Source organism: Chionomys nivalis, chromosome 14, assembly GCF_950005125.1.
Source record: "Chionomys nivalis chromosome 14, mChiNiv1.1, whole genome shotgun sequence".
Taxonomy (NCBI): Eukaryota; Metazoa; Chordata; class Mammalia; order Rodentia; family Cricetidae; genus Chionomys; species Chionomys nivalis.
The window spans coordinates 49,740,655-49,764,413 of NC_080099.1; the positions used below are offsets into that span (position 1 = coordinate 49,740,655).

A 23,759-nucleotide genomic window follows, 5' to 3' on the forward strand; every position below is an offset into this window, starting at 1 on the left:
CACTGTCAGGTCTGACAATAAGGAAAGAGCACCAACGTACTCGAATGACCTGAACCTAAGGACATACAGAATGCTATACTATAAATCTTCTTCATCTGTATGTTTCAAGGCTTCTGAACATATGCTTGTTGTTTGGCTTGGTTTTTCCTTATTAAATTCAGAACTTCCTCCTTTTTTCTTAAAGGAAGTACTTTAAAGCTTCTTTTCTGAATGTTCAAATTGTCAGTCTCTTTTTTCTCATATTTCAGTAGTCAATCCCATAAGTTAAATAGCTTCTAAGTAACAAACATGGATATACAACATGGATACAACAAACACAGAGGTAGAATTCATGTCCTAAGCAAAGTAGGGCAGGATAGTGTGAGATTTTACTGTGCTACTTCAAACTGCATGAAATTTAAAACTTATGATCTGCTTATCTCTACAATATCATACCTGTTATTTTCTGACCTAAGCCAACCATGAGGAACTGAAACTACGGGAAGTAAAAACGGACATAAGGGGAACTCTAAAATTCTACTTTCCATGCTTTCTACCTCATACTAATCTTGTTTATCATCATATTTCTAAGTATCCAGAAGAGACTTCTGGGAAAATAAATTGTTTATCTTAGGTGCTTGAAGAATAAGTGAAATAAAAACATACAATTATCATATAGCTTTTAAAACATGTATTCATTTTTTGTTATTTCAATATTCTACCTATACACAGCATTTACACTGTATCACATTAAATGTTGTAGATAAGACAAAATTAAAAAAGCAAACATACCAGATAATTTGTTAAACACAACATTTGATTCAAAGTATAAAAGAAGTCTTTACAAGATCAGACTATGAAATGAAAGTTATTCATAAAACAGTAAAATATACTTATTAAAATATTACTGATCTTGGGACTAGAAAGATGGTGCAGTGGTTACTACATACTGGTCTTGCAGAAGACACAAGCTCAACTCCTAACACTCATGTCCGACAGCTCACAACCACCTCTAGCTCCAGCACCAGTGGGTCCCAGTACTGCTGATCTCTACAGGCACCTACAATTTCATCCACATACCCACACAGACACACAAATATACATAATTTAAAAATAATAAAAATGAAATGTTTTAGGTATTATTGAAATAGATACCTGTTTTTTTGGTGATGAAGGTTTTGTTTTTCTGGTTTCCTGTAAAGATAATGCTGGCCGACTAGCCTTATGAAGGACAGCCAAATCTTGCATGATTGAATTCAAAGCTTGCTGATCATCTAGGTATTTTTTAAAAGAACACATATACAAAACTGTAATTTCAACATATATTCATCATAGACAAGAAGCAGAATGTATAATGGAATTGAGTTTAAAGATGAATTAGCTGGACTAGAGAGATGGCTCAGCAGTTAAGAGGGCTTGCTACTCTTCCAGAACATCCAAGTTTAGTTCCCAGTACTCACACTGAGCAGCTTACAACCACCTGCGACTCTAGAATCCTGTACACTCTTCTGGCCCTTATGGTCACCTCCAAACATGTGGAACATACTCATAGATTATATAAATTTGTTGCTGCTGTTCTGTTGGAGACAGGGTCTCTCTATGTAGCCCTGGCTGTCCTGGAACTCACTATGTTTATCAGGCTGGCTTTGAATTCACAGGGATCAACCTGCCAAATGTTGTGTTATAAGTAAATACAAAATACCACCTCTGAGAACAGCTAACATCAATCTACGTAAGACTCAAGTTCAACATAAACTAAGTATCCACACATGAGACATTTATTTTTGTTTTAAATATTTTACCTGTTACTTTATATTATTTCTATTACTTTTAATTGAGTGTATGCATGTGTTTGTGTGGGGATAAGTATATATGAGTGCAGGTGCCCATGGAGGCCAAAGGTAGAGGTGTTAATCCCCTAAAGCTGCGCTCTTCGCTGCTGAGCTCTCTCCAAGCCCTCTACACATGAGACATTTGTAGGGAAAGTAAATGCCATTCTAATTCATTTACTGATTTAACACCTTGCATCAAAACAGCTCAGCTGGAACAAATTCTTTTCTATGACTCCCAAACGAAACATCAGGCATCAGAAACCTTACTAAAAGTGAGTAAAAATATAAACCTTATGTAAACATCATCTTCCTTTAGCATTTATATATTAAAAACACAGACTTCACCTTAGAGATGTGTTCCTAGATGTGATACTTAGAACTATCAGTAAAGCTCTCTCTGGACACTGCCTACTAATGCTCTGAAGGGTTCTCTCAAACTTCTCACAAAGACTACAAACATAAAAGTATTTATCAGGCTGGAGAGATGGCTCAGTAGTTCAGAGCACTGGCTGTTCTTCCAGAGGACCTGGGCTCAATTCCCAGCATCCACATGGCAGCTCACAACTGTCTGTAACTCTAGTTCCAGGGTTTCTGACACCTTCACACAGACATACATGCAGACAAAATATCAATGCACATAAAACAAACACATAAATTATGAAAACAAACAAATAAATTGAAATATTTCTCAACAAAGACCAATAACAATGTGGAGCTGAAGAGATGGCTCAGCAGTTAAGAGCACCAGCTCTTCCTGCAGAGGAGAGGGGTTTCATTCCCAGCACCCACACAGTAGCTCACAACTGTAACTCCAGACAATCCCATAGCCTCTATTATCCACTGTAGGCATCAGACACAAAAAAAAAATTTATTTAAAGTCAAAAATATAAAATAAATTCATTTCTTAGAAAACAGAGGCCAGCCAGGAAGTGGTGACACGTGCCTTTAACCCCAGCACTGAGGAAGCAGAGGTAGGTGGATCTCTGTGAGTTCAAGGTCAACCAGATCTATAGAGCAAGTTCCAGGACAGCCAGGGCTGTTACATAGAGAAACCCTGTCTCAAACACACACACACACACACACACACACACAAAAGTTAGGATCCTTAATCCCACACTGGAATGAGAATCTACTTCTTAAATGTACCTATCTTGTTCTGATTATTTTGATTAAAAAAATCTTTAGCACTTGAATTTAGGTATTTTTATATACTCAGTAACACAGTGGCCAAATAAATACCTACGAAAGCTTTAGCTCCAATCTCTTTTCATGCTCACATATATTTATTTCCATGTTAAGAAAACAAATACTTTTATCATATATAAAAAAGGAAAAGATCATTTAACAAAATTCAGCTCTGCCGGGCGGTGGTGGCGCACGCCTTTAATCCCAGCACTTGGGAGGCAGAGGCAGGCGGATCTCTGTGAGTTCGAGACCAGCCTGGTCTACAGAGCTAGTTCCAGGACAGGCTCCAAAACCACAGAGAAACCCTGTCTCGAAAAAAAAAAAAAAAAAAAAAAAAAAAAATTCAGCTCTTAAGAAGGTCCTGCCAAGGTGGAAACTGGAGATTCTGACAAGACAGATAGATGAGAGCTAACAATTCCACAAACTACCCAACATAGTGTGCACACACTAACTAGAAAGGGACTGTCTTAACAACTCCAGTTAGGAATGCCTGTGATAACCATGGAATGCCAGGCAGATGAGACAGGTAACAGGTGCCAGAAGGGTCATGGATTGACCTAACAGGGAGTGAAAACATCTTGAGGATCACAGACTAAGCACAAGCACAAAAAAGAAGCAGATGTTTGACACCTGCACTCAATTGAGCATAAAAACAGAAAAGGGTTGGGAATTAATTTCAAATAACTTTTATTAGGAATGCTTATAGGAATGTCAGGCATGGGGCACACACCTTTAATCCCAGCACTCAAGAGGCAGAGGCAAGGAAGATCCTTGAGTTTGAGGGCAGCCTGGTATAGAAAGTGAATCCCAAGGACAGCCGGAGCAATACAGAGAAGCCCTATGTCTAAATAATAACAAACAAACAAAAATACTGAATTTTGAATTGATAGATTGTATACATATTCATTATATATTAATATTCTCAAAAAATTCAAGTATCCGTGATTCCCATTTTGTGTGTGTGTATGTGATTTCTTTGTTTTGAGACAGGGTTTCATTATGTAGCCTAGAACTTTATGTAGTCCAGAATGGCCTTGAACTCAGAGATCCCCGCTCCCACGCTTTTATCTCCTCAGTGCTGGAACTAACTACATGCTCCAAGACATCCATCCAGCTTGTGATGGCCACTTTTAAACAGTCATGATTGTCTGTGAATACTCCAGTATGTATTTTTTGGTTGTTTGAAATAATAATTATACCATTTCCCCATTCCTTTTATGTATCTTTAGGCAATGACTGTTCTTTGTCTTGTAACTAGAGTGTATATTGTTTCAGAAGGGTTATAAAGATCAACTTAATATATAAGTCGCAATGCAAATGAAAGAAACAAAAGTGAAATGCAAACAGGAGTCAGTAAAAGTGTGCCCGACTTGGAGCTACAGGGGACTCTGTGTTCAAGGCTACAAAGAAGAAGAAGAAGAATTTTAAAAGTGATAATGTGAAGCTTTGGTTTACACACCTAACCCAACCTTACACAGAGTGAGAGTATGCTGAGCCCTCAAAAACTAGACTTTCTAAATGTCTTTTTAACCTCTACAACCTGTGTGTGTGTGTGTGTGTGAGAGAGAGAGAGAGAGAGAGAGAGAGAGAGAGAGAGAGAGAGACACTTCTCCCTAAGCCTTAAAATCCATTAAGTAAAATGCTAGCTAAATCTCCTATATCACAGGTATCAATCTACTATATCATAAATTTCTAAAGAAATTTATAATATAAATATGTTCTCCCTCATCCTATTCTTTAGTTATAAATATTTTAAATGCTTTTAACTTAAACTTACCCATTATGACGACCAGCTTAATAATTTGGAAATTAGGAAAATAGTTCTCCCATCAACATTATTTATTGCCTGAAAAGGAAAGAAGATGAACACATTAATTAACAACAACCAGAAGAGGTAACCACAAAAAGAAAAATAACAGTATAAGTGCCACTAATGAAGGATATGTGTGTGTACACTAGAAATAATTTGAGTTTTTCAGAATACCTAACATTAGGACCTGATTGTGTAGGTACCCTTCCCCAACACACTAAACTTCCAGGATCCAAAAAAAGCAGGTGATCAGCAACAAGCATATTGTTTGTATAAACAGCTCAGATACAATGACCCTTATCATAACCCTCCTCAAATCTCAGCTCCCAGGTGGCATTTTGTAATCAGGCCTTTCGAACAACATGCGGTCTTCCTGCCACATTAATTCTTTTCTATGAAAACAGCAACAGAAAAATACATTGTTTTAAACAAAATTGCATAAAGAATAATTATAACTGTTGCTTGGCATAAATTTTATAGCAATATAATTTGTATAACTGTAAGGAGGGAGGAAAGATACAATTATATATGTGTTTGTGTATGCTCTTGCAAGTAGGTTGGTATCAAACCAACAACAGTTTGAGTTCTAAAGATAAACCACCAAAAAGCAAATCTAAAATAGAGCAAAAGAGACAAAAACTTAAAACAGCACACTGCAAAACATATACAAAAAGAAGGGAGAAAATGAGAAGAAAATGTGACCCACAAAAACACAGAAATAGCAGATAGACCTTATATAAATTATATAAAATATAAATAAAATAAAAACAAGTTAAAGGTAAACAGACTAAAAACAAACTCTAACTTGTTAACAAATTTTAAAACCAAAGGCAGGCCAGCCAGGGCTACACAGTGAAAAAAATCCAATAAAAGACTAGCAAACATAACCTAAAAAGGGTTACAGGGGCTATAGATGGCTCGGTGGTTAAGAGCATTTTCTGCTTTTGCGAAGGACCCAGGTTCATTTCCCAGCACTCATGTGGTGGCTCACAACCATCCTTAACTCCAGATCCAGAGGATCTGACACCTTCTTCTGACATCCCTGGTGGCCAGGGATGTATACTGTGCACAAACATACTTACTTACATACATACATATATACTGGAAAAACTCATATACATAAATCTTTCCTAAAAATTTTAAGAGATTATATAGCATGACTAGATGAGATATATCCAATAAAAACAAGGCAGGTTCAACACACAAGAATCAATACAACAAACTGCATTAATGGAATAAAGGATAAAATCCACGGCAGCACCTCAGCACCAACAGGTCATAAAATTCAATCCCCTTTAGCACAATGAGAATGCCAACATCAGCTGTTTCATTGTTTTTGTTCTCGTTGTTTTTACTCACTTCCAGTCAGTTCTATTTGTATACGTTAACAAATGATATTGTGGAAAAGAAATTAATTCTACTGTCAATAACATAAAAAGGAAAGTGTGCAGGAATATACTTAAATTTAAAGCTTGTATAGTAAAAACTAAAAAAACACTGTAGTGAGAAATTACACTTAAAGTCTGGAGTGATAACACACGCATCTAATCCTAGCACTGGGAGGCAGAGGCAGGCGGGATCTCTGAGTTCAAGGCCAGCTTGGTCTATACAGTAAGTTCCAAGACAATCAGGGCTACACAATGAGAACCTGTCTCAAACACACACACACACATACACACACATACACACACCTATAAATTATATGCACTCTCTTTCAAAATTCTAATGATCTTTATCAAGAATGGAACAGCTAATCCTCAAACTCATATGGCACTCCAAGTGGGGCAAAAGAATTAAACAATTTATTGCAAATAAAAAAGTGAGGGGACTTACACTTGCTATCTTTAAAACTTGTTACTATAATCAAAATAGTTGTAGAGCTGGCACAAAAATAAACCAACACCCAGGGTCAACTGAGTTTTCACAAAGACATCATAGCAATTCAGTGTACAAGCTAATTTAATATAATCTTATAAGTGAGTATATGTATTTCTTTATAGCCTTAGATTAGGCAACTTTTTTAAGTATCTTATGATACCATAATCACAAATCATTAATATCAAATCATAATGATAAGTAATACAAGAAAAATAAATTGTACTTCCACCAAAATTTTTAAAAGTTCTGCAAAAAAATGACATGAAAATAATAAAAAAATAACCCCAAGAACAGGAGAAAATAAACTATTTTATTATATATTAATATATTTATTTAATATATAATATTAATAAATTTATTTGTTCATATAAATTTATATCTAATAAAGGTCTACTTTTTATGTATAATATACATTATATAAAAAATCATTATAACTCAACAATAAGATAATCCAATTAAAGGATGGACAAAGGATTTCAATAGAGATTTTTTCCAAAGAGAATACACAAGGGCAGAAGCACTTAGATAATGCTGAGTATCATGAGTTCATTAGGAAAATGGAGACCAACAGCAAAGTGCCAGACCGCTTCACTTCAGTAGGACAGACATGGGCAAAAAGACAACGTGAGTGGTGGTGAAAATGTGCACAGTAGGAAATCACCATTTCCACTTTTACACATACATACAACACTTGAAAACAGAAGCACACAAAGTCTGTTCACTTGGCTAGGGAGACAGCTCAGTCAATAATGCACTTGTCACGAGCATGAGGACCTGAGTTCAATTCCAAGTCACATACAAAGTTAGTCACAGAGTCTGCTGGCTGGCCAACCTAGCTTAATCTAGGAGCCCCAGGTCCAAGTGAGAAATTGTCTCAGAAGAAGGAAATTGGGGTGGGGGTGGTATGAACAGAAAAGAAAACCAAAGTGGACAGCTCCTGAGGAAGAACATCCAACGTTGAATCTGCTCTCTACACACGTGTGCATGAACACATATACTCACATTAACAAATAGAGACATCATTTTTTAAAGTATCACATGGGACCTGGGGAGATGCCCAGTTCACAAAGTTGCCACACAAGCATAAAGAACCTGAATTCAGAAGTGCAGCAACCACACAAAACAACAAAAAGTTAGGCATGACAGCAGTGGTTCCCTACCTGTGAGTCACAACCCCTTTGGGAGCCAAACAACCTTTTACAGGAGCTGCATATTAGATATCTTGCATATCAAATATTTACATTACAATTAATGCAGTAGTATAATTACAGTTATGCAGCAACTACGGAATAATTTTATGGTTGAGGGTCACTACAACACGAGGAACATACATAAAGGGACCTTGACAGGATGTCCTATAACTATATAATCATATATTCTCTAACTCTTGACTATGTTCTCTTACAGTAAAGATTGATATAAAAATAAAATCAACATAAAAAGTACCACAACTACTACTCTTATCACCACCATAATTAGCATTGTATATTATATAATCATTCACTTTAAAAAGAAGGCTGTTTAGCTTCTAGTTACCTGCCACCTGCACTGCCTCCTCCTGCACCACTCAGGACAGGCTACAACCTTCGGGGAGTAAACAAGCTCCTTTTCTGTGGTGTGTGTGGTCACACACAGTTTCTGGAAGGCAGTGGAGATTACTGCTAGGCAGAGCATGAACTCTATGGAGAAAGTGAGCTGTAGAAATTCACTGCTGCTCCACCAAGAAGCCCCAGGAGAGTGGATAACCTGAACACTGAGCTAAAATTTTACAAGAGCTCAGGCCTGGGCGGAGTAAACCTCAGTGTGTTTCCTTTATGATGCTTCAGTGTTACTAGACTGAGAAATCCCTGCTTCCTGTTCTTTCATTCCCCACTTCTTCCGAGTACATACTCCAAACACTGAAATTTTCAAGTAGAATTCTGAAGTGGGTTTAGGGTTTTCTGCATCATTTCTGCAACTGATTTTTAAAATTCTTCTTTTGTAACCCTACTGGATGCCTTCTGGTTTTTGTTTTGTTAAACTAAATTAACACGGCTTGAATGAACTGTCCTGGTTACACACAATCCAACCAATGTGACCTTAAGTTTATAGAGGAATTTAAGTACAGTGCTGGCCTGGCCTGGTGCCACAACCCTTCAGAGGCAGGCAGACCTCTATGAGCTTGAACCACCCTAGTCTCATTGCAAGTTCCAGGCCTGCCACGACTATAAACTGAGACCCTGTCTGGGGGAAAAAAAAAAACTAAAACAAACACGTGAGTGTGTGTGTGTGTGTGTGTGTGTGTGTGTGTGTGTGTGTGTGTGTGTGTGGTGTCACCATAATAGTATGAGTATGTAGAGCAACTTATTACTCTGGTGGAGAAAGAAGGCACTCAAGTTCTGGGCTAGCCTTTTGATGACAGACAGTACACTACCATCCAACCAGACTGCTGATGACTTTGTGAGGAGGCTGGATATTTGACTGCTGTCCACTATACTGCAAGTCTTGGGAGAGCACCAGTGTTTTGGGGCCTAGCATTCAATAAAGGCGGAATGAAATAAGAAGATGCAAGTATAATTCATTAGTACAATTCATAACAACAGTAGAATGAAGATTTTAATAACAAACAACTTTTGCATCTGGAGACGTACTATCCTTAAATGTGGCGTCACTGCAAAGATTCCAGTGATCACAGAAATAACCAGTTTCAATAAACCTGGGGCGTCAGCTGCCACTGTCCTCGAGTGGAACTTCAGGTAAAACTTAATTTGTTGTGCATAATTAGCCAGTGTGTCAGCCTGGTGAATGTGTCTATTGACGTTTTCATGGAAATGCTGAAATTGAATTTCATCAGCCACAAGTTTGAGTGACTTGCAACCTATGTTTAGATTATGACCCATCTATTTAGACACTAGCAAAAGTTATCTGCTGTTCAATGTTTAAAATGTACTTATTACTTTTATCAATTGACCTTTCCTGAAATCAAATTGCTCTGAGTTATGTCTTTAAGTGTACTATTGTGCCAGAACCTTACCAATACATATGAAATTTAGAAATATAGGTACCAAAAAACTCATCACACCAAGTCTTATGATGATTATTTAAAGACTTTATATGCTCATTCTGTGCTGTTATGAGAAACTTCCATTTTGAAAATCTACTTTGTTACATAGAAGCACACATCTTCAATAATGTCTCCAAACAAAAAGCCTATATAGTTCTGGGCATGGTAGTACATGTCTTTAATCTCAGCACTGAAGAGGCAGAAGTAGGCAGATCTCTATAAGTTTGAGACCAATCTAGTCTACAAAGAAAGTTCCAGAAGAGCAAGGTCTACATGGTAAGACCCTGTCTCATGGTGGAGAAAAAGCTTATAGTATGGTTACACTAAGACTGGAAGAGGGCTATTAAATATTTTTATTAACTGTCGTAGTGGTGGTTTGAATGATAATGCCCCCTATATACCCATAGGGAGTGGCACTATTATGAAGTGTGGCCTTATATGAATATCTGTGGCCTTGCCGAAGGAAGTATGTCACTGGGAGTAGGCCCTGAGGTTTCAGAAGCTCAAGTCAAGCCCAATGTCACTCTCTCTTCCTGCTGCCTGCTGATCCAGATATAGAACTCTCAGCTACCTATCCAGCACCACAGCAACCTGCAGGCTGCCATGTTTCCCACCATAAGGATAACAGACTAAACCTGTAGAGAGCTGCGTGAAGCCGCACCTGATGGCAATGTGTAGAGAGCTGCGTGGAGCCGCACCTGATTGTGCTGGCTTCCGCCCTCCGCTATCCCGAAAGCGAGTGCTCTCTGTGATAATCAACTCCTGAGATGGCTAAGGCCTGACTTATGCTATTATCACGCAATGATTGTCAGCTGCTTGCATATGCGTGGATCTATGGGTAGTGCCCACCTGGCAATCTGGGGTTGGCGGCCCAGGCCTACTTAAGGGCTGGGAGAGGTTTGAGAGAGAGAGAGAGAGGGAGGGAGGGAGGGAGGGAGGGAGGGAGGGAGGGAGGGAAAGAAGTTGTGAATAAAGTCCTGAATAAACTGCAGCAGGAAGAGCTCCGGTGTTGCGTCCTTCTTGCTGGCTGAGGGGGATCGCGACATAAACCCCTGAACTGTATACCAGCCCCAATTAAATGTTTTCCTTTGTCAGAGTTATTGTAGTTATGGTGTCTCTTCACAGCAATAGAAACCCTAAAACAGCTATCTTTATCTTGTGCAGATTGTGTTGAATATGCTCTTCAATTTAGTAAATATTTTTAAAGGTAGAAATGAATAGTAGATAATTAAATTATTTTATATGTTAAGATTAAAATATAATTACATCATTCCCTCTTCCTTTTCCTCTGTCCAAGTCTTCCCATGTAACACTCCTCCCCTTTTGTGATTCATGGCCTTTTAAAATAGTTGAGTGTGCATGTGCATGTGTGTGTGCATGCATGCGTGTGTGATCATATTCCTATATACGACCTGCTCAGTCTGTATATATTATTTGTATGACTGTTTTGTATTGGATAACTACTGGGAGTGAGACTGAACCAAGACTTTCTCAGAAACCCAGATGAAAGGAGAAAGGGAATGTTAGTTCTGAATCCTTGTAGAAGACTAGACTTGGCCAGACCAGTCTGGGTATAAGAACAAATATTGAGAATGCTGTTAGGGATTGTGCTGGTTTAGCAGAGTAGAGAATTAGGTTCTCCTCCAAGATCCATGATTTCACTAGCCCTGAGTAGCTGGTTAGGTTTCCAGTACTAGACATGAGTTTCTATTTGTTGAGCTGGTCTTAAATCCAATTAGAGAGCTATTGGTTACCACCAACGTATGTGTGTCACTACTGCATCCTTAGGGTTGTCATACCATGCTGGCTGTTGTCATGGTTCATAGACACTGGTAGCTAAATTGTTGGGGGTCTTTATGGGGGGGGGTGATGTTTGGTTGGTTGGTTTGGTTTTTCAAGATAGGGATTCTCTGTGTAGCCCTGGCTGTCCTGGAACTCACTCAGTAGACTAGACTGGCCTTAAACTCAGAGATCAGTCTGGCCTCTGTCTCCTGAGTGCTGACATCAAAGGTGTATGCCACCACCATCTAGCAATAATTCTTAATCAAAACATTTGAAACTCTTGTAAATTTTTCCATACTATTACAAGTTCTTTTCCAACTTCTTGTTTGAAGTATAATTTTCCACTTCTTTTCCCAACCTCTCAAAAAACAAAGAAGGAAGGAGGGAGGGAGAGAGAAAGGAAAGAAGGGAGGGAAAGGGATTCTGCAAATGAACTAACTGAGCAGATATCTACTATCTATGTAACTTAATAAAAGGGTAGTTGATTGCTGTGAAAACTCCTTCAGCCAATAGCCTTTAAGATACCAGCCCATTTGGGGGTGGTCTCTTGTACTTAAATGTAGATATAAACTTTGCATGGTATCTCTCTCAGCTGCTGGATTAGATTCCTGTTCCCTACTTGTGCAGAGGACTGTGATATGTGAGTCTACCCCTAAATAAAGAACCCTTTATTATACTCAATTCTGAGCTAGTGTGAGATTACTTTATAGTGTCCATCTATATCTGGTGCCCATGTGAGACCCAACTCCACACCTACCAGGACCAGCACAAAAGGTCCATGGCTAGAAGGTTTCCCACCCCAGCCCAACTGGCTTGATTTCATCTACTAAGTGGTTTTTTGTCAAAACCCTACCACAGTGGAACTACCATGCAGTGATTTGGCAATTTCTTGGGCTCACATAAGCTCCCCACTGCTTTCCCTGCTATGTGGCAACTTGTGCAGCTTCTGGTTTGTGTTCCCCAATCACAAGCGTTAGGTTCCTTGATATTCTGGCCACCAAAAAACTCTATGTACAGAATCAATTTAATTGCCCTTAATTTGTCAAGCAAAGGATACAGTATTTAAGCAGACACCAACTCAGAACCTAAAGGTTGTGCCTCTCAACAATGCGGCAGCAACTGCAACACATGCTGGTCAATAAAGATTATTACACCTACAACAATTTACTGAAATCTCATAACAAAGGTAGCTTTATTTGATTACTAAATAAACAAATAAACTTGAAAGGTATATAATGACAAACATTATCACCATCCAGAAATTTAATAACCTTTTTGCATTCTGCAAGGCTTATGTGGTTATTCTAATACATCCATTTATCTGATATTGGGACTTAGCTTTGTTTTTCATATTATATCCTTAAGAAAATGGTTTGATAACAGAGCCGAGAATCAGGCACTTTTAGAAATGATACAGTCTTTACAAACTAATAATGAACAACTAGCTGACAGGATTAATACCATCGATTATCAAAAGTTACCTGAAAAAAATTAATACCATTGAAAAGGATAACATTAATTTGACAGACAAAATTCAATCTATGTCAAAAGGTGCTGAGAAGTTATCTAAAAGATTTGACAATCAAAATAGTTAAAAAGTTATAAGTTAGCAGATAAGTATCTCTCCAGGAAGGCAATATGCACACCATTCAAACAATATCAAAGAATGAGAAGTTATCCTTAATGAAAAATTTCATACCATGGAATGACAAGAGGTTATGTGAGTCAATGAAATCACTGTAAATATTCACAGATCAAGAGATCTAGGCTTGCTGGGCGGTGGTGGCGCACGCCTTTAATCCCAGCACTTGGGAGGCAGAGGTAGGTGGATCTCTGTGAGTTCGAGACCAGCCTGGTATACAAGAGCTAGTTCCGGGACAGGCTCCAAAGCCACAGAGAAACCCTGTCTCGAAAAACCAAAAAAAAAAAAAAAGAGAGAGAGAGAGAGATCTAGGCTTTACAAAAGACAGTGGTATAAAGATTTGAAACGATTGAGAAAAAATACAAGGACAGGATTTAACATCACTAGTACTTGTCAGAATCAGAGATTACTTACCAATAGTTTTAGCTATGTAATCACCTCGAACAAACTATCAAACACTAAATAACCAAAATAATGCACAGGAAGTAGATGGAAACGGATAGGTATGAACAATATAAAAGAAATTAAGCAAACAGTAGTATCTTCTATTTGTTTGTTTGTTTGTGTTGGTTTGTCAAGACAGGGTTGCTCTGTAGCTTTGGAGCCTGTCCTGGAACTAGCTCTTGTAGAACAGACTGGCTTGAAACTCATGGAGATCTGCCTGCCTCTGACTCCCAAGTCCTGGGATTAAAGGTGAGCAACACCACTGCCTGGCTCAGGCAGTAGTATCTTATGGCTTACATTCACCATTTGTTAGGGAGATGCTAAAGATGTGTGCTTTAAGCAATAAGGATACACCACATGATTGGCTTCAATTAATTTCAATGGTCTAAGATTGGCTGCAACTAAAATGAAAATGCTACTAGTGAGAAGAGGCAAAAATTTTAGACAACAGAGGAAAGCAAAAGGATCTGAGGCTTTCCCACAATCAAAATCTTGGCAAGGGCCTTTATACTGACCCACAGGATCAAGCTCTTTATGATGAACACATCTTGAACCTATGCCACAGACAGCCTTAAATGCTTGGGACAGGATTCAAGAACTAGCAAAAATAACTGAATCATATATAAGGGTTAAACAGAGCCAAAGAGAACCCTTTAGTGACTTTTTACAAAGATTAACTAAGGCTGCACAAATAAGAATAAAAAGCCTAGAAGCTAGACAAGTACATATTAAATCACTGGCTTTTGAAAATGCCAACTTTGCCGGGTGGTGGTGGCGCACGCCTTTAATCCCAGCACTTGGGAGGCAGAGGCAGGTGAATCTCTGTGAGTTCGAGACCAGCCTGGTCTACAAGAGCTAGTTCCAGGACCGGCTCCAAAACCACAGAGAAACCCTGTCTTGAAAAACAAAAAAAAAAAGAAAAAAAAGAAAAAAAAGAAAATGCCAACTTAAAATGCAAAAAGATACTTATATGAGAAGACAATGAACCCTGGCAAAGAGCTTGTAATAATTATTTAGGAGAGATTAAGAGCAAGTATCCCAAAAACAATAGAATTAACCATATGAAGAGAACTACTTGAATCTTACCCCATATTGTATATGGCACACCAATTAACTGGAACCAATACTTCTATACTGATGCAAATAAATCAGAAAAGGCAGGTTGCAAATCATTAGATTTAAGTGAGGGGAAACAAAAACCCTTCTAATTCTTTCTAAAAGCAGAATTATATGCTATTCTCATGGTACTAAGGAATCTTAAAGAACTTCTCAATATAGTTACTAGTTCACAATATGCAGAAAGAGTTGTTTTGCATATTGAAACCACTGAATTTATACCAGATTATACAGATTTGACTTCATTATTCATTCAGTTTCAAAATATAATCATAGATTTTGTCAATATACATAACACACATTCAATAACATACAAGTCTGCCAGTTACTCTAGCACAAGGTAATGCAGAAATTTATTGATTATTGATTGGAAAGGTGCTGAAGGCTTCATAATTTTAAAAAAATCATGTCAGTAACAAAGATTTAAAGAAACAGTTTTCTATTACATGACAACAAGCTAAGGAGATTATAAAGAGATGTCCTACTTGTTCTTTCTATAACCAAACACCATTACCTGCAGGAAGTAACCCAAAGGATACTCAAAGGAATGAAATTTGGCAGATGGATGTGTTTCACTTTGCAGATTTTGGAAAATTAAAATACGTACACCACACCACTGACATTTCTTCAGGTTTTCAATGGGCAACTGCTTTGAGTTCAGAAAAGGCTGATTCAGTATTTGAATTTATTGGAAGTTACTGCTATCTTGGGTATACCTGTCCAAATACAGACAGATAATGGTCCGACGTATGTCTCTAAGAAAATGACACAGATTTTTGCTTATTATAATATAAAGCATATTAGAGGTATACCAAACAATCCTACTGGTCCAGCAGTTATAGAAAGATCAATTCAAACTATAAAGAATAGGTTAAACAAACAGAAAGTAATGGAAAACACCCCCAGAAATAGATTGCATAATGCTTCATTAACCTTGAATTTTCTTAATACTAATGAGAAAAAAATAATGGCAACACAGAGACATTGGATAATAGAAAAAAAAAAAACTTCTGAACTAAATTAGCCAGTGTATTTCAAGGATGTGCTGATCTCAGAATGGAAACCAGGAGATATGCTATACTGGGGAAGGGGTTTCACTCTTATTTCCACAGGAGAAGAAAAGTTATGGATACCTTCAAAATTAATAAAGGTTCTGTTTAAAAAAGGGAAACCTCTTGAGACAGAAATGACAGCTCATCCATCGAGGTAACTATAATACAGGTGGTAAGGAAACCTCATAATGACTGGGGCAGGGTTTGTTCTTGTCTTTGCAGGAAAATACTCATCTTCAAAATATCCAGAGACCTCGCACATTGAGATGGCAAAGGAAAAAAGATAACTATTCAGAAAGGATCACCAAGCAAAGAGAAATCTGACTTGTCATGACAGGTCATCTGCAGGGTAAAACTTCATTACCTCAGTATGTATATATCTCTACTTAAAAACTGAAGTTGGCTTTGGAGTTGGACAATGGCTATCCTCTCTAAATCCAAGCATACTGTTAAAAGAAAAATTCAGACTTTCTGTCTCATGTCAGGAGCCATCTGGTATAAGAAAGAAAGAAGAAAGAATTTAGGAAAAATTTTACTTCTCTCCATACCGATTTTTGTTCCTATTGTACCTTTCATTGAATATGTGTCTATATGAATAATGTTTAAGTTTTCCATAATGAACAATAAATTTTCCTTCAGCAATCTTTGAAATTTTCGGGAAGAAGATGGGGCCCCACAACAACAATTCCACATGGTTGATATATTGTCATGATGTTGATAGCACTACTTTAATATCTGTTTTGGGTACCAGCTGCTTAAAATGATTCCAACTTGGTTAGCTGAAATGGTGCACCTTCTCACAACATTCTGGCCAGAACTTCAAATAAGAACATCAAAAAAACCCTAGCGACTACAGACAGTAATCTTGGAATTTAATTATCATTTTAGTTTTACAGGATCCCATAGAAAGAACACTGCCCCCGTTAACAGCTGGAAGTAATTCTAGAAGACAGCATCCCCTCTCCCAACAAAGTTTGTCCTTAGGGCAAAAGATATTAATTAGGGGTATAGGGTTGGGTGGAAATTATGTAGGCTCAAGGATCACTTTGGGGGGAAAAAAGGGAAATTGGATGGGATTATAGGCAGATTAGTGTGAGTATTCTCACACTAATAATAATAGTGAGTAATACAGTGAATACTTGAGAGCTATTATTTATAGACAATTTACATTGATATATTCTTGTATATTGATACAAATTCAAATTATATCTCTTATATTGAGTATGTTCCTATTTCCGTTTACAATATTTGTACACCTAGGTAAAGTTATTTTGTCATTATTTCATGCATGCATACTTCTAGTTCTGCTTAAGGCATTTTGTTATTGATACAATTTTAGGATATATTTATCATACAGTTATACATGGTTTGCATTTTGAGGTCATTGTCCTCATTTGCTACACAGTTGTTTAAAGACTGTTTAATATTCTAATGAGGCCTTACTCTTTAAGTTATATCGGTATTAACAAATATAGGTCAATAGTCATACATGTTCTTCACACTTATAGTTAAACTAATCAGGTTCTTAGACACATAGAGGTTGTATTTCACATAGATAGGTAATATTCAACCACTTCAAAGAGCTGTAGAATATGGCATTTAAATAACTTATGGTTCTGTTGATGTGAGACACAATAGCACTTGATCTATTCCTGAGAGAAGATTGAGCACTGAAGACACTCCATATGGAGCTTGTTTTCTTCTTGGCAAACTGGTCTTTGGGCAAAGAACTGCCTATGCCTCGACCACTGACAAGATATGCAGTGTTCAGACAAGACAAGCAGTATACAAGAAAAAAGACTGCCAAACTTTGCCAAGACAGGGTAAGATGGTTTTGAAAATTTTCCTGCCTCTGAAAATGGTCTGTCAGTTACTCTAGGCCTTAGCCAAAGTTGGTTGCTCCAACATTGCAAATGAGAATCTGGGGGATGCCCAGGTAGTCAGTTGTGTCTGTCATTTATTGCACATTTTGAAAGTTGTTGGATTGCACTTCCTGTTTACTCAAGTAATATTATTTCCTTTCTCAGGTCTTCGATGGGGTTGAAGGCCCACAAATCACAATCCCAGAAAACCTAGGTAACAATGAGGACCCTAAGAGAGACATACATAGATCTAATCTACACGGGAAGTAGAAAAAGACAAGATCTACTAAGTAAATTGAGAGCATGGGGACCTTGGGAAAGGGCTTAAGGGGAAGGGAGAGGCAGGGAGGGGAGCAAAGAAAAATGTAGAGCTCAATAAAAATCAATAAAAATTTAAAAAAAGAAAGCTGGGAACAGATAGATCTACCTCCAGATTCAGCTATACCAGTCTTAGACATAGGTCCTATATCCTACGACAGAAACAACTACTCAACAATGTCCATTGTTTCTCTAGTCATTTATAACCAGAAATTGGAAACAGACTAGATGTCTGTCAATGGATGAATGGATAAAGAACATGTGTTACATTTACACAATGGAATATTACTCAGCTGTTAAAGAAAAAAATGAAATAACAAAACTTACAAAATTTCAGGTAAATGGATAGAGCTTTAAAAAGAAAAGCCCTCAATCAGGTAACCCAGAGCCAAAAAGACAAATACAGTATATATTCATTTATATGTGGATATTGGCTGCTAAGTCTTTGATAAGCAGGCTACAATCCATACAACCATAGAAATCAGATATAAAGGATTATGGTGGAAGAATTTTGAGGAAGGATAAATAGAATATTTATGAATGGACTTAGCATGCTAAGACCTTTTAAGTTCAAGCTACAATACCAAATAAGTGATATTTTTATTATATGAGGTGAAAAACCTCAGATACACACATACATCATATAAACTGTATTATTCCAATTATATATAAGTCTAGAAAGACAAAGTAATTTATGGAGAAAATAACAGATCATCTATTGCTGGAAAGTCATGGGCAAAGAGGTAAGAATATAACATATTATAAAAAAGCCTTTTCGAGGTGAAAAATATGACCACTGTCTGGAAATGGGTACTAATTTCACAGGTAAATACACATATAAAAATTTAATAACAGGTTTTAAATGCACAGCACATTGCAAATCACTTACCAATCAAGTTATGAAGACATTGCTATCTCATGCTATCAGACCCACAACTCTAATGAGTCATACAGGCACTCCTTGTTGTTCAATTTTTAAAAATTATTACCTAAGTTGGTGATCCCTTGATTTACTGGGCTATAAAAGAATTCTAAGTTTTTAAAAATAAAATAAAACTGTCTAATATTGGTTAAAAACTTTAGTGCATACATCTGGAAGTAATTTCAAAATATTTTCCTATTAAAATCATATAACATTTAAAGGGAAATTTAACTGTTTCAAATTTTTTATTTATTTTGTCTACAAATGTGTGTGCATATGTGAGCCCAATGTATACTACAGGTCACAGAGAGGACAACTTTCAGAAGTTGGTTCTTTCCTTCCACTATATGAGTACTAGGGACTGAACTCAGGTTGTCGGGTTTGGTGGCAGGCTTCTTTACCTACTGAGCCTATATTTTGTCATTCCTTGGTTAAGTTTTAATAATGCAATAGCCATATTTCATCTGGGGTCTGTCTATCTGTCTTTCATATTATATTTTGTTTTTTGAGGCAGAGTATCATTCTGTATTTCAAACTGGCCTCAAAGTGACGATCCTTCAGCTTCCCAGGCAGCAGGAATACAGGCATGCATCACCATGCTTGGCCCATATTTTAATCTATAACACTCTTTTCCAGTCATCTACATTTTCTCTCTGAATGGGTCATGATCCCTTCAAAAGCAAAGACAGAAAGCATGGTAGTAAAAAGCTTAGGTGGTAGGTCCAAACTGTCTGAATTTGACAGTGAATCTGTTACTTAACAAGTATACAACCGTATGTAAATGATTTAATATTTCTTTGCTTCAGTTTCCACACTTGTAAATATGGAGACTATGGCATGATACCATAACCAAATTGCACTGGAAATTTCATGAGTATATGTTTCTTTGTGACTTGTGTTTTGTTTTCATTTTCTCCCAGTACTGGTGATCCAACCCAGGTTCTTGTGCATAGTTAAGAACTACTTGTGAGTCACAATCCTAGCCCAACAAGTAAATATCTGTAAAGCACTTAACTGAAGGTTTACTATATAGTAGTAATTATGTTAATAATTGTTAAGCAAAACCAACTTGAGATACTGCTATGGCTTGAATGTATCTTTGAAAAACCATGTTGTTGAGCTTTTCCCAATAAAACAGTATTAAAACATAGATCCTAAGAGGTGATTATGCCAGGAGGGCTTGGCCTTCCTGCATAGACTACTGCTGATAATAAAAGGGCTAGAGGCTATAACTTTGATCTGTTGTTCTAGCCACCATAAAATGTGTTCTACCATATTATAACAAAACAAGATAATCCTCTCACCAGCCATAATCTCTTGATTCTGGATTTCAGCCTGTAAGAAATAAATCTTAGATCTTCGTAACTTCCACAGTCTATGGCAATCTGTTTAGAGAAGCACAAAACCAGCTTCTCTGGAAGTACATATTTACAAGTTCTTCCTACTTCTGTTCTTAAGTCATAGTGGCAATGCTATAGAATGTATGTGTCTACCAAGCTTGTTTTCTGTATTTTATAAGACAGCCTTTTAAAAAAAACTTTATCACTTTATATGTATAGATGGTGTGCCTGCATGTATGTCTGTGAACCATGTACATGTATATGTGCAGTGCCCAAGGAGGCTAGAGAGGCCAGAAGGAAGCTTTAGATCTTCTGAAACTAGAGATAATAGATGTTTTGAGCTACCATGTGGGTGCTGAGAATTGAGCCTGGTTCTGTAGAAGAGCAGACAGTGCCTTTAACCACCAAGCCATCTCTCCTGCCCCACTATAAAACAGTCTTAAGGAAAATAAAAGTAGCTTTTAAATTAGTACTCTAATAAATTTAGGCTTTTGCCAAAACTCCCAAATCACTCTGGACAAACGTACAGAGCATAAACACCCTAACTGTTGTCTTTGGGTATTTTTATGAGGTATTAAAAAAAGGAATAATTCATAAATAGTTTACCAAACATATTACTCAATGTTCACTGACAGTAATTATAATAGTGGCTCTCATAATGAAAATGGGACAAAACTGTATCTACTTCGTGAATGATGTAAGAATTAAAGAAAATATTATGTATAAAATATTTTAAATACAAGATCATAATACATACATCAGAAACTCAGTTATTAAGTTCAGCTTTGAATCTAATCTTGTTCAGAATCTACTCATATACACTACTATATTACCTTTAGTTCATTTATTTGTTCTAGAAACACATGTCTTTGGTATAACATCATAATTCCCTCAATACTCTCCCATATTGAAAAATGACAAAATAAGGCCAGGTCTGGTGGCACATACCTTTAATCCCAGCATTTGGGAGGCAGAGGTGGGTGATATCTGAATTCAATGCCAGTCTGATGTATGAGCAAGTTCCAGGATAGCCAGGGATACATTGAGAAACCCTGTCTTTAAAAAACAAAGAAACTAATAAAAATTTTAAAAACTAAATTACAAAATTTACTATCTTTTTAAAATTCTAAAAAGAATATCTTGTTAAAGTTCTAAAATCAAGACAGTATTAACTGGATTCAAAAGTGCTTGCCACCAAGCCTAAGTACCTGACTTCAATCTCTAAAATCTATCTGATGGAAGGAGAGAACCAATCCCCACAAGCTATTCTCTGATCTACACACACAAGTACACACTGATAAAGGCCACAGAGTGCACACACAAATATATATGCATACACACACAATAAAGTAAATTTTTAAATTCTAAAATATTTCCAAAGCATAAAAGTAATGTTTACAGAACCAGTTTAAAAAAAAAAAAGTGTGCCTTAACACTGGCCTTAAAACAATACCTGGGCCTACCATGAAAATGTGTTTAATATTAAGAATACTCTTACTTTACTGGTAGTTTAATACTTTTTGCTGTTTATTTTTGAAATCTACCTATCTTACATGTTTTGTGCACCATATGCATGCCTGGTGCCCAGAGAGCAAAAGTCACTGGATCCGCTGGTACTGGGGTTTCAGAGGATTGTGAGCTACCACATAGGTGCTGGGAATCTAAGTGTTCTTAACTACTCCAGCCCTCTTTTTGCTACTTATTATATAATTCAAAAGTCCCAAATAATACCAAATGCTGTACTGTTCCATCAAAACTCAGAGGACATATTACTACCAAAACCTCAACCTCCAACAAAAACCCTATGACAAACCAATAACATGCTTCCTGCTTTTCTCCCGAAAGGAACTGCTAGAGTCTACTTCCTGGGTCTACTTTTGTATCCCAAGTGCCTATCTCCCTCTTCTCTTTGGTAATCCTTACTCCTAAACACATAGCAATTATTAAAGAAATGTTTCCCTGAATATGAGAAAACAGACAATGTTTGTCTAAGTCAAGTTTATGAAAACTGAATGAAATTTATGCCCTGGCAATGCTGAAGTATGCATGAACAGCCTACATATGGCGGTTCTGTTGAACTTGTCCATACTGGGTTTCATGGTCTACATTGGTGAGGATGACTGACCAGGTCTCTTCCTCAAGAGGGCACAAGATGGCTGGAGAGATGCCTCAATGGTTAAGAGTGCTGCCTTCTCTTCCAAAGGTCCTGAGTTCAATTCCTAGCAAACACATGATGGCTCACAACCATCTGTAATGAGATCTGGTGCCCTCCTAAGGAAGAGCCAGTCATCCTCATCCAATTTAGACCATGAAATCCAAAATGGACCCCCAAGTCAAGCTTATATCTTATTTCAATTAACATGATGGTCTCCAGTCAGTCAATTTACTGCAAATAAAGTCAATTTTCATTATGGATGAATAAATAAAACTCTGTTGTGTATATACTGCCCCCTACAAAAAAGAAAATGTTTTCAATTAACTTTATTGCCACTCTGAGCACTTTTGAATCCCATTTTGTGGCTCAGAGTATGATCTTTCAATATGGAATTTATTTTTATTGGCCAAACTGAGGTTTTTGTCTATTTACATCTTGTTTCCATTAGGTGAGGTTGATATTTAAGTATTTCATTTCTAAAATACCAATACTACTGATATCATATATATATATTTAAATACATTTAAATGTATTTAAATATATATTTAAATGCTTACTTTTTTGCTATGAGCTTTTAGAATATAGTTGCTGTGGATTATGCTCATTGCTAATAAAAACTGGTTGGCCGATAGCAGGGCAAGAAGAGATTAGGATAGTCAACCTGAAACATAGAGAATGATGGGAAGAAGAAGGGAAGTCAGGGGAGTCAAAAGAGATGCTAGCCAGCTGCTCAGGAAGCAAGACATGCTAGAGGACAAGTAAAGCCACAAGCCACATGGCAACACATAGATTAATAAAAGTGAGCTAATTTAAGAGTAAGAGTCAGCTAGTAACAAGCCTGAGCTATTGGCCAAGAAGTTATAATTCATATTCAACCTCTAAGTCAGTTATTTGGGACAGAGTGGTTGGGACAGGAAAACTATGCTTGCATATGATGTTTTATAATAATGATTCCCATGGTACTTTGCAAATATTTCATTGTATCACATTCATTTTAACATACACAGGGAAATCATACACTTCAGTTTGCTAGTGGTTTTTCCAGTTTATTTTTGTTAAATAGAGATAATTCATGCCATGGCACATGGGGGGTCAGATATCTATAAATGATATGTCTGTATTTGATCATATCTATAAATGACAGTAGGAAAGAATTACCACCTGGAAACACCAAGCAATATGTTAAGCACTTCATACACCACCGCTCTACACTAACCACTCTCAATGACAACACTTGCTATCTCTCTAGCCCATGTCTCCATGTGTTCTTGTAGCTAGATTGCAATATCCTCAAATATATGAACTTTATATTGCATTCTTACCTCCACTCATTTCCTCTCCATCTATCTTTCCAAAATGTGCCCTATTTCTTTCTTGCCATTACTACTGTAATTACTAC

The 23,759-nt window shown here is 37.0% G+C and overlaps 1 protein-coding gene across 2 annotated transcripts in view; it reads right to left on the reverse strand.

Annotated features, from left to right (window-relative positions):
• Nucleotides 1–23,759, reverse strand: part of Map3k2 (mitogen-activated protein kinase kinase kinase 2) — an 86,340-nt gene that overhangs the window by 36,077 nt on the left and 26,504 nt on the right. Inside the window, exons 2-4 of one of the 2 annotated variants that reach the window (XM_057788406.1) lie at nucleotides 21,154–21,261; nucleotides 4,774–4,842; nucleotides 1,135–1,253 (exon numbers count right to left, since the gene is read on the reverse strand). In XM_057788406.1, coding sequence (XP_057644389.1) covers nucleotides 1,135–1,253; nucleotides 4,774–4,777 — 123 coding nt within the window. In that variant the 5' untranslated portion in view covers nucleotides 4,778–4,842; nucleotides 21,154–21,261. The remainder of the gene's footprint in view (nucleotides 1–1,134; nucleotides 1,254–4,773; nucleotides 4,843–21,153; nucleotides 21,262–23,759) is intronic. The other variant, XM_057788405.1, reaches the window with a different exon arrangement.